General features: G+C 45.8%; 1 protein-coding gene across 1 annotated transcript in view; it reads right to left on the bottom strand.

The window, feature by feature from the left end:
- The window catches only part of ADCY10 (adenylate cyclase 10 (soluble)), a 54,260-nt gene that overhangs the window by 32,239 nt on the left and 10,010 nt on the right, over positions 1-12,011 (bottom strand). The window contains exons 6-11 of the mRNA XM_015564258.1: positions 11,856-11,932; positions 9,681-9,870; positions 5,866-5,921; positions 4,287-4,440; positions 1,583-1,775; positions 978-1,064 (exon numbers count right to left, since the gene is read on the bottom strand). Of these exons, the coding sequence (XP_015419744.1) occupies positions 978-1,064; positions 1,583-1,775; positions 4,287-4,440; positions 5,866-5,921; positions 9,681-9,870; positions 11,856-11,932 (757 nt within the window). The remainder of the gene's footprint in view (positions 1-977; positions 1,065-1,582; positions 1,776-4,286; positions 4,441-5,865; positions 5,922-9,680; positions 9,871-11,855; positions 11,933-12,011) is intronic.

Raw genomic sequence — 12,011 nt, 5'->3', positions numbered from 1 at the left:
ATATATTGGTTTTTATCTCATTAGCAATGGGAATTAGAGAGTATGGTTGGATTTGCATAGACTCTGGCACTTATATGGAGGATGAATTGGGGTGAAAGAGGTGTGAGGTGCAGAGATTGGTTGGAAAGCTATGACAATGGTCCAGAAGGAGCCCGATATAGCAGGGGACAGAGCATGGGGGATTCCAGAGACCACCCAACGGAGAAATAGGAAGACCCAGCAACTGAGTAGATGTGTGGATGTGGCAACTGGTTAGGAGGGGAGCAAAGAGGAAAGAAGTAAACGATGCATGAATGAAGTTACCATGAGCTAATCAAGGATCGGGATCAGAATGAGGAAGAAAGGGCATTGGAGTAGGAAACAAATAAATTTACTACTAGCCACTGAAATGAGTGGGAGTTAATACATCCTTGTGTAATATACATCCTTGGAAATGCGGTCTGGTACTTGGGAGAGTGGTGGGAGCTAGAATATAGATTTGGTGACCATCAACATACAGAGCGCGCTAACACTGGTTGAGTGTTTCATTTTAGCCTTACAACCCTGGGACTAGGTATGACTGTTTCCTCATTTTACACATGCATAGGCAGATTAAGTTACTTGCTTCAGGTTCCACCCTAGGTAGTCTGCTGCAGAGGCTACATACAAGCCACTCACGTGTACTGCGTCTCTTACAGATGGGAAACCAAGAGGGTAGTTTTAAGGAGAGGCCACACTCCCAGGAATAATGTTAAGGGACTATGTTCAAGTTTAGCATAATCTGAACTCACAGCCTGGGGCAGTGAGAGAGGGGGGCAGCCTGGGGCTACATTCTAAATGGACTCTGAGCTCAAAGTTTGGAAGGATGGAGGAGAAAGAAAAACTTTAGGATACAAGGTTTCCCACAGTTCAAAGCTTCCTGCCCCTCAGGTCGCCCAGCTCTGTGATGGAATGCCCAGTTTTCCTCCCCCCGTTACTCGACCTGCAGATGTTCTTACTTTCTCCAAGATCTTCATAAACAATGCTTCCAGCTGCTTTTGCTTTTTCAAGATGCTCATCTTGGACACCTCTCGTGAGGTAGGGAACTGTGTGAAGAATAATTCGAACATTAACTATGGGAAACAGCAAAGGGAGCCACTAGCTGTGTGACTTTGGGCAAATCACTTCACTGTTACGTGCCTTCAAATCCTCATGTGTTAGATAATCCATAATGTCCTCTCCAGCTTTAATACCCTTTGTCACTGGAGCTAGTAGATACAGGAACGAACAGGGCACACTCGGTCCTGCACTGGCAGGCACCGTTGGAGCAGAGGCGTGGGCTAGGACTACACAGCTTTGATAGAAAGGTGAAGAAAAACGAACCAACAGGTAGCATTCGGATTTTCTTGAGTGTGACATTTCTAGACACCTCCACTATGTCTCAGTAAGGGGAATGCTCATTCAGGGAAGATTGGGAGGCACTTCCTCACCACACAGATTCTCCAGGTGAGAACAGAAAAGGGTATCGCAAGTCAGAGAGATGCCAGGTCACAAAGAATCGGTGAAGAATTGCTTCACCTGCCCCATCACTATTCCTTGAGGAAGTCTTACACTAGGTAGTTACCTGGACATGGAAAATGTCATTAAAGATACAGTGGAATTTCTCATCCAACAGTGTCTTGACTTTATTTTCAATGTTGGTCTGTCGTTCTTTGTAATGTTTACAAGCATCCAGACCTAAGACATTGGCCATGAGTATCTGGATGGTATAAAAAGTTTGATGGAAGCTGATCTTAGTCAAGGCAATAGCAACAGTCCTGTTTATAAGAAAGTCAAGAATCAGAAGAGAGTTTTAAAATATATACATATTTTAAATATGTTTCTATTGATTTCAGAGAGAGGAAGGGAGAGAGAGATAGAAACATCAATGAGGAAAGAGAATCATTGATCGGCTGCCTCCTACATGTCCCCCTCTCCCCACAATCAGGGCATGTGTCCTGTTCAGGAATTGAACCAAACTGTGACCTCCTGGTTCAGGGGTCAGTGCTCAACCACTGAGCACCACCGGCCGAGCTTAAATATATTTTAGGAAATTAATCAAGGTTGAAGGCAAGCTCTGACTCTTCATATTCAGTTGTCCTACCAGCAACTCCCTAAGCGATCTGCAAGCCTTTCTTAATTCTGCTTCAGATACTAGGCCTGATCCACTGGGTTCCTAAGCCCAGGTCGGTTCACCTTCTTCCCCAGGCCCACCACCTCCACCTTGGTGCATGCCCTCATCCTCTCACCAGTGCTACCCAGTGGCATGCCCCTTGCCCTGCCTGGCATCATGACACTGAATGCATTATATTCACAGAGGCTAATGTTTCTAGATAGATGCAAATCTTCTCTCCCACTTAGGATTTTTCTGTGGCTCCCATCCTCTAGGGCAGTGGTTCTCAACCTTCCTAATGCCGCGGCCCTTTCATACAGTTCCTCATGTTGTGGTGACGCCCAATTTCATTGTTACAAATTAAACATAATTAAAGCATAGTGATTAATCACAAAAACAATATGTAATTATGTATGTGTTTTCTGATGGTCTTAGGCGACCCCTGTGAAAGGGTCGTTCGACCCCCAAAGGGGTTGCGGCCCACAGGTTGAGAACCGCTGCTCTAAGGGGTAAGTCTGGACTCCTCTCTGTGACATACAAGACTCTCCAAGGCCTCATGTGTGCTTTCTTGCCACTCTCTGTTCAGCAGCCTGTCCTCCACCACTAACAGACAGCACAGGACCATCTACTCTCTCCAGGCCTTCGCTTCAGTGTCTCCCCAGCGGGAGTGTGATCACGTCCCACAGCGCCTCCCAGTCCTCGCTTCCTGCTCATCTGTGCATCTCGGTTCGGGTGCAGCCTCCTGCACTCTTCCCTGATGTTCCAAGTTTGGGTCACACATGCCTCTCCCTCAGCTCACACCACACTCCCTAGGATGCCTCTGTCATTGTCCTTTCCACATCCCATTTCTATTGTCATCTCTCTTCCGTGAGAGCTCCCACAGGGTGGGAATCAGATGTCCTTCATCTTCGGGGCATCGGCACTTGTTATGGGTTGACTCATGCCCCACCCAAATTCATATGCTGACTCTTAACCTCCGTACCTCACAATGTGACCTTGTTTGGCAACAGGGTCATTGTAGATGTAATGAAATTAAGACAAGGATCGGCTGGAGTAGGGTGGGCCCCTAATCCAATATGACTGTGTCTTTATAAGGGGAAATTTGGAGACGGAGAATATCATGCGACGATGAAGGCAGAGGTTGGGGTGATGTTTCCATAAGCCAAGGAACACCAATAATTGCACCAGAAGCCAGGGGAGAAGCACAGACAGGTTGTCCCTCATGGCTCTCAGAAGGAACCGACCCTGCTGACACCTTGCTCTCAGACTTCCAGCTTCCAGTAACGAGAGAGGATAGATTTCTGTTGATGAGCCACCCAGTCTGTGGTACTTTGTTACAGCAGCTCTCACAAGTGGAGACAGAATGTAACAGTTCCTAAAGCATAGTAGTAACTCAGTAATGGAATGAATGAATGAATGTCTTCTGATTGTTATGAATTATCTCCTTAACAATATTAAAGATATTTTAAAACAGGCCTCTCTCAGGCCTGACATTAAAAAGAGTAGAAGTAGAGCTAAAAATAATGTAAGGCCACTAAGCATTTTCCCCTTAAAGCCTTCAGGTTGGGTGGTGGAAGCAGTGAGACCTCGGCATGTGGTCACCAGCACTGCTACTGAGCCCCATGCTGACCACAGTGAGGGTGCTCGATGGGTTGTCCCACAGAGAGCCCTCATGACATTCACGCTATGAGAGGAGGCAAGCAGTATGTGGTCAATACACTAGCTTTGCCTTCCCAAGGAAAATGCGGAGGCCTGTCATTGTCGCTCCCACTCCTGGACAGAGCTGAATGGTGTGAACCCGTGACTGTCAGCCGGCTGGATAAATGTATGCGCTCGTCCTGCACACCCACCCTAGCCTGGTCTCCACCTCTTCCAGCTGCTCTCCACCTGCCTGCACACGGCCTTAACCGGGAAGCTCTAACATATGATATCCAAGCTCCACCTGGCATGCAATCAGGGTCTCCGGGGGTCAGCAGGCTTCTCATTGTGTTGGTTCAATATGATTATCATTATTTATTTATTTAGCACAAGGGTGCATGACACCTGTAATGGACAGGTGGTGTGTAGTTTACATTATGCAAATTATATAAAGGAGAGGGGCTTTGAAAGAGGTGAAACTTTTAAGGACATCAGGATTCTCTGGGTGGACAAGAAATAAACTGTCATTGCCACTCACCTGTGGTTCTCACCTTGGGACAGGTACTCAATCTCCATGAGTATCTGGCTTTTTCCGTAGCCTGACAAGCCTTCGTACATGAGGATGCGGCTGCAGTTGGACATCAGAAATTCCTTCATATTGCACCTAAAGTATTTCAGCTCCTTCTCACGTCCTGTCATTTTTATTTTTTTAAAAAGAGAGCGAACCCAGTCAAGATAAAATAGTGGAGAGACATAAGAAGCACATAGGACACGACACCTAAGGAGACCTTTGGGGTTTCCAGGGCATCGTTCATGGACTCTCATTAGGTTCTGCACACTTTGAAATGTTTTAACATCTTTTTCTAGAGCTTTCCAGTTGTGATTCCCAATAATGCACATTATATATGCGACTCTTATAATGCGCATTAAAACGTCCATTGAATTTTAGTGCAGGATAATGAGGTGCGCTGGAATCGCACAGCCAGGAATGAAACCAGGGATCGCTGACTTCAGTTCTTGTTTTCCCTCCCTTTTCCTTTTTTTCCTATAGCACAGTGGAAGTCATCTAAAGATTATGACACTAGGAAATACATTTATTATAGTTAGCGTTTCTATATTAAATGATTATGGATAGAATATTTTATTTCCAATAATTTATTTCCAATCTGCGAAGGAAACTTGCTCTCTGTGAGTAAGAAATTATACTTATCTCAGGGCTACTAGAAGCTTTATCAGTGATAAGAAAATTCAACTTACTTTAAAAAAGCATGTAGACTTACTCCTAAGAACAACCCAAATTTTTAGTAAAAATAAATGTTAGGGTTTTTTATTCTTAATGTAACAAATGTTCACTGTAGAAAGTATGGAAAATGTAGAAAAGAAAAAGAAGAAAATCGAAGTCAGCTTGGGTTGCAGCCCCGTCACTATTACTTGGTGTGTTTTTACATATATGTAACGGGGTGCCCAGATTAAAACCTGAAAGTTGGCCACAGCCTTTGAAACCTGGACAGGAAGGAACAGGCAGGACTGAAATACCAAGGGAGTGAGCACATCCTGTCAAAAGAGCTAAAGGCTCATTTGGGGCCAAACCTTTTCTGGCCAGCTCCTTGTGGAAGGCCATTCTTGTTTTCCATTGATTAACGGAAGGCACGTGTAATTATATGATATATCGTTTCATCAACATGATTTTTAAAAACGGCCTAAGAAATGGAGTGTGTCAGGGCCTTTGGGGGAGGAAGGTGTCAGGGTCATTGGGGGAGGAGGGTGTCAGAGTCTTTGGGGAGGAGGGTGTCAGGGTCTTTGGGGGGGCGGGGAGGAAGGTGTCAGGGTCTTTGCGGGGAGGAGGGTGTCAGGGCCTTTGGGGGAGGAAGGTGTCAGGGTCATTGGGGGAGGAGGGTGTCAGAGTCTTTGGGGAGGAGGGTGTCAGGGTCTTCGTGGGGAGGGAGAGACCAAGCACGTGGGGTGCCCCGAACACTGCTCTTTTTCTTAGTCGGCCTAGATAGTGATCATGGGTTCACTGGTGATAATTCATGCCGCAGACTTAGCATCGGCGCACTGTTCTGCATGCGTTGTTATAGTTCACTAGGGGAGTTTAGAAAGCAAGGCCCACTACCTACCGAGCAGAGGGTAAGCCTCGTTCCTGTTGCAGATGAGGTAGGCCATACCAAACATGCTGAGGAGAGAACAGAGATGTTAGAGTCACAGCAGGGCGGGCTGAGAGCAGGCTGCTTGGTCCCAGGGAGCCTCCTTTCCAGTCTCTAACCGACTGCCCCTGGCTCACGGGCTGCAGATGCCAAGAGGAGGAGAAAGAGGTGTTCTTACCTGGCGATAGAGTCCAAGGGACTTACAGCCGCCTTCTCCTCAGCCCCGGGGACCTTGTTCAATAAATGCTTGCAGAGTCTGTCCCCGCTCACCTTTGTTGAGCACATGCCACGTGCCTGGCAGTTTTGAGTACTTTACATATATCATTTCCTTTGCTCCTGACAAAACCTTACTAAGGAGATACTATGATTATGTCCATTTACAAGTGAGGAAATGGAGGTGCAGAGAGTATATCTTGCCCAAGGTCCCGTGTCTGGTGGTGACTAGGCAGGGCACGCATGCCTGATCACTGCATAGTCTCTCTTGAAGGAGCCTTTTGGTTAAACAGCTCATTCCTGGTCTGCATGTCGTACTACCTGGTTTCGCCTGGTGTAGCAATGGCAATCTCCCATGGGAGGCCCTGTTCATATTTGTATGTGAATTTCTACTCTTTTTTTAAAATATGATTTTAAAAAAATTATTGATTTCAGAGAGAGGAAGGGAGAGGGATAGAAACATCGGTGATGAGAGAGAATCATTGATCGGCTGCCTTCTACTTGGGATTGAGTCCCTGCAACCCCACCACCCAGGCATGTGCCCTGACCAGGAATCAAACCGTAACCTCCTTGTTCATGGGCCAACACCCACCACTGAGCCACATTGGCCGGGCTCCACACTCTTATTTGCAGAGATGGTGGAGGAAAATCACGAAGTGGCAGGCTCTGCGGTCCGGCAGTCTGGGCTTCTGTGACAGGCTGACCTCTGCAGTATCTGTGCCCTCTTCTAGGTAATGTGCAGTGCCCTCCCACTCTGGGCTCAGCCGTGTGAATGTTTCAGCCAGCGAGATGCCAGCAGACACGACACTGAGGCTTGAAAAATACTTGTGCCTTGGGCTCTCTCTCTTGCTCTTCTGATATGGCCGAGACAGTGAGAGAGGACGAGACACCTAGAGCCGAACTGTCCCATTTATGCCAATCAAACTGCCCTCTTATCCCACCTGTGGTCATCCTGGGTCTGCCAACAACCTGCCGAACCCCAGGCACGTGAGAAGCCGAGGCTAGCTGAGCCAAGTCCAGCCCAGGTCAGTTGAAGCCACTTCTCTGTGAGGTCAGTCAATGTTTGCTGTGCCCACGAGCTTCCGTGGCTGCTAAAGAAGCGGCACTGTTGTGGCACGCTGAACCTGGTCTCCACTGCTCACTAGATCTGTGACCACGAACAAGTCATTTAACATCTTTGAGCCTTAGTTTTAAAATTTGTAAAATGGAGATAATAATAGTTTCTATCTGATATGGTTGATATTAAGAATACATTATAGCCTGGCCAGTGTGGCTCCGTGCTTAGATAGCCGGCCCACGCACTGAAGAGTCGTGGGTTTGACTCCGGTCAAGGGCATGTACCTGGGTTGCAGGTTTGATCCCTGGCCCTTCTCAGGACACGTGTGGGAGGCAACCAATCAATGTGTCTCTCTCACATTGATGTCTCTCTCTTTCTTTCTCTCTCTTCCTCCCTCCAACCCTTCAACTCTATATAAAATCAATGGGAAAAGATCCTCAGGTGAGGATTAAAAAAAAGAAAGAAAGAAACATTAAAGTCCTGGCCGGTGTTCTCAGTGGTTAGACTGTCAGCCCGTGCACCACAGGTCTCCAGTTTGACTCCTGGTCAGGAGCCTCTCTCTCTTCTCCTCTCCTCTCTCTTCTCTCTTCTCTCTTACTTTCTCTCTCTCTCTCTCTCTCTCTCTCTCTCTCTCTCTCTCCCTTTTTCTTCTTCTTCTTCTTCTTCTTCTCTCTCTCTCTCCCCCCCTGTCCTCCCACTCTCTGTAAAATCAATGGAAAAAATATCCTCAGATGAAGAAGATTAACAACAAAAAAAGAATATATTGTATATTTTGAGATAAAGTGCCTAATATTTAATAAGCGCTCACAAAAATTATTACTATTCATTCACTTATTCAAGTAGCATTTTATTGATGGTCTGAACATGCCAAGTACAGTGCTGAGCCCTGGGAATACAAAGGTGAATAATAAAGACTCCTTGAATCTACTGCAGCCCCAATTCTGCTATCTGGCCCTTTAAAACTTAGATTCCAGCTGCTTAATAAAGGGTGTCCCAAAATTCACGCAAGAAGTAATTTTGATAGAAAACACAGGTTTATAATAAAAAATGTAAATGTTTTATTTATTCACAAAGTATATAGTATAGGGTTATGTATGGAATAGAAAACTGGATTATCATGTTGCAATAGCGAGCACCATTAACTGTGATTGCCTGAGCAGCCGCATTTTCAAAGAAGAATGGTCCGATGATGCCTCCAGCTCAAAATCCACACCAAACGGTGACACGTTGTGGATGCATTTGTTTCTCAACAATCACTCGTGGATTTTATTTTCATCTTGATGGCTTGGTTACTCGACAAAATTGTCACATTTGGGGTTCAGGAAATTCACGAGTGATTGTTGAGAAACAAATGCATCCACAACGTGTCACCGTTTGGTGTGGATTTGGGGCTGGAGGCATCATCGGACCATTCTTCTTCGAAATTGGCGCTGCTCAGGCAATCACAGTTAATGGTGCTCACTATCGCGACATGATAATCCAGTTTGCTATTCCATACATAACCCTATACAGTATACTTTATGAATCAATAAAAAAATTACAATTTTTAATTATAAACCTGTGTTTTCTATCAAAATTACTTCTTGCTCCAATTTTGGAACACCCTTAAGAATAATATGTTTGCGCTTTCCATGCGAGTCATTCATTCACTCATCAGTGTCGAGTGCCTGCTGTGCAGCAAGCACTGGGGATATAAGAATGAACAAGCCATAATCATGATCCTCAGAGAGCTTTCAAGGCAGTGGGTGGGCAGTCGTGAGGAGCGTGAGGAGGGATCTCAGAGAAGCATGGCCTGTAGAGTTAGTGGCACGAGGCAGGCAGAGCTGGACTGGCTGGGCTGCGACTGGGTGGTTCCAGAGCAAGCCCCACAGAGGAATGGATCCTGAGCTGGATTTCAAAGATTGACTATGGTTTTCCCAGTGGACGAGGGATGGGGTGGGTGATGGGGAGGACAATCTACTTCGATACCCAGAGGAGGGGACCCGGGAGGAGGTGAGGCTGGAAAGGCAGATGGTCACCTTGTATGTCATTGCAAGGAATTGAAACATCATGAAAATGACGAAGCCATTGGAGGAATTTAAGCCTAAAAGTGACACCCTTGCACCTAGGCTGGGCTTTGTGGGCATATATTTCACTAGAGGCCTAGAGGACGAACAATATCTTATACTCTATTAGTCCTACCAATGCTGACACAAAGTTGGTTGATAAATAAATACTTAATGTTTGGTCCACCTTGGTCCACAGACATATGCAAATGGGGGGAGGGTCCCTGTTCTGTTTGCACAGCCTTTGAGGAGTCACCCTCTGATTCTCAGAACGAGGGTAGAATGGGGTCTTCCACCATATCCACAGGATGGAGAAAGATGAAGGATTTTGAAATCTGGGCCTTCGTCCGGAGAAGGAATAGATTTCAGTTTCATAAAGTGGATTTGAATCTGAAATGGGTGACTGTTTTGCTGTCATAATTCTCCCCCTTCTTTTACTACAAAATACTGCAAAGTCAGTGCCCCGCACTCACACTTTCTCGTTGAGGCCCAGGCACTGATAGATTGGTCCGGAATCTGCAACACCTTTCATGACTTTCTTCGGAAGCTCTTTGAAAAAGTAGGCTGGTAGGTTGCTGCTATTGTAGGTGACGGAGTCACAAGTCACGATTCCTGGGTAGTACATCATCATTCTGGCAGCTATGTTGACTTTTTGGCCAATGACTGCAACAGGAAAGAGAAAGGCAAAGAGTGGGAGAAACGGCCATGGACCTGAACTTAATCTGAGAAATCCTGTCCCCAGGTGGCACTTTAACCCTTTACTCCCTTTGCCTCTCATGAATGACATCAAACTCACCTTCAACTACCCATAGTCAGCCAGTGGCTATTACAAATATGCAAGCAGTGAACTCAATTAGTCACCAAAAAGCTTCTGCCTCAGCTGGGAGGCCATGGGGACAATCTGCTCAGAGGCAGAGAGGCCTTGGGTGGAGAGGGCTCTGTATGTGGGCTCACCCTAGGCCCACAGGCTCTTGGGTGAGGTACAGCTGGTCTTTGGCTACAAGACGGACAAGCACAAGCTCGGGCCTGGGACACTGACCTGCAAATGAGGCACAAATTCACGTCTGTGTGTTTCTGGGCATGAACTCTTTCATTTCATTTTCAGAATGAATTACCTTCATCCGGTGATCCCTTAAGAGTGCGTAATGGGGTTAGACGGGGTGTGTGTATAAGACTGATTTAGGGCAGTGATGGCGAACCTTTTGAGCTCAGAGTGTCAGCATTTTGAAAAACCCTAACTTAACTCTGGTGCCGTGTCACATATAGAAATTTGTTGATATTTGCAACCATAGTAAAACAAAGACTTATATTTTTGATATTTATTTTATATATTTAAATGCCATTTAACAAAGAAAAATCAACCAAAAAAATGAGTTCGCGTGTCACCTCTGAACACGCGTGTCATAGGTTCGTCATCACTGATTTAGGGGCTACTTTAAGGGGTAAAGCACTGTAGTGCACAGACTTTGAAACCCAGCTCTACCTTCAACTAGTATGTTACCAAATGACTTTAACTCTGTCATGTCTTAGTTTCCTAATCTGTAAAATGGGAAAAACAGTGCCTATCTCAGCAGGTAGTTTATGAAGATTAATGAGTTAACACATACACATCGCTTTGGATAGAGCCTGACTGCTCATAGCCCTAGATTAATAGTACAACTAATTAGGTACTCAAGGTTGCACTATAACATAAACTTAAATACTTCTGATCAAGTTATTCCTTTTAAAAAACTGTTTTGTTTTTTTTCCTATTAATAAAGCAATTTATTTTTGCTAAATAGACACTAATTAATTTGAACAAATTAATATTGCTAAAGCAAAAACCCAGCAACTTTCTTAATTCATAAAAACATGTATCTTTCCACTGGAATTACCTCCGGCCAAAATATACCGAGTCGGATGCATAGCATTGATGGAGCACACAGAAACTAGGCATTCTCCACCGAGAAAAGAATGCACCCGTTTAAAAACTGTTTATTATGGAGAAATTTGACCATACAATAAGACACAGCCTCATGAATCTTCATGTACACATCACCCAGTCCCAATAGCCAGTAACCCATGGCCAACCCTGCCCCAGCCTCACTCCCACCCACTCTCCACCCTGTAGTATATTGAAGAAAATCTCAAAAATTGCATCATTTCAGACATAACTATTTCAGTATTTTAGAGGTATTATTTCTGAACAATTGAAACCCTACTAGGATTGAAGAGGGAAATAATCGCAAGAGCAGTGAAAACTTGAGATAACACCTACTTACTACTCTCTTTTGAGATGAGTATTATTCACCGGTAATGCCAATAGTCACAATTTTTAAGAAGCAGTCCTCACCTATTTCAGGCAGTAGGAAGAGTAACTGTTGAATGTCAACGGGAAATTATTTAGAAAGGCCCCCTCCCTCCATGAGCTCACTGCCTCCCCCTGCTCTCTCTCAACTACCGATGCCTTATGCCCAGCCCCAGAATGCACACTAGGCGGGCATCCAGCTGCCGGTGGCAAAGCCACAAGGCGTGGCCCCATCTGGGAGACAGCAAACTGGCTGGGGACAGAGCCCAGGTCTTGATTCTTTCCGTCCTTCCTCCCGCAAAGCCGGGTGGCGAGGCGCGGTGTTTGCTGAAGGAAGCGGAGCTCCGCTAGCTCAGCGCACCTGTGTACTCGTGCCTCACAGAGTGTCCCACGATGCCACAGAAGACAGTCCCGCTGGCCACGCCGATGGAAACGGTACTGGCGCCGGCAAGAAGTTTGTGGGGAAAGAGATAAAGACAGTGAGCAGAGAGAACGTGGGCGGGGGGCATGGTGAGGA

Source organism: Myotis davidii, unplaced genomic scaffold, assembly GCF_000327345.1.
Source record: "Myotis davidii unplaced genomic scaffold, ASM32734v1 scaffold401, whole genome shotgun sequence".
Classification (NCBI taxonomy): Eukaryota; Metazoa; Chordata; class Mammalia; order Chiroptera; family Vespertilionidae; genus Myotis; species Myotis davidii.
Note: the sequence above shows the minus strand (reverse complement) of the source record. Positions and strands in the feature narration are given on the sequence as shown.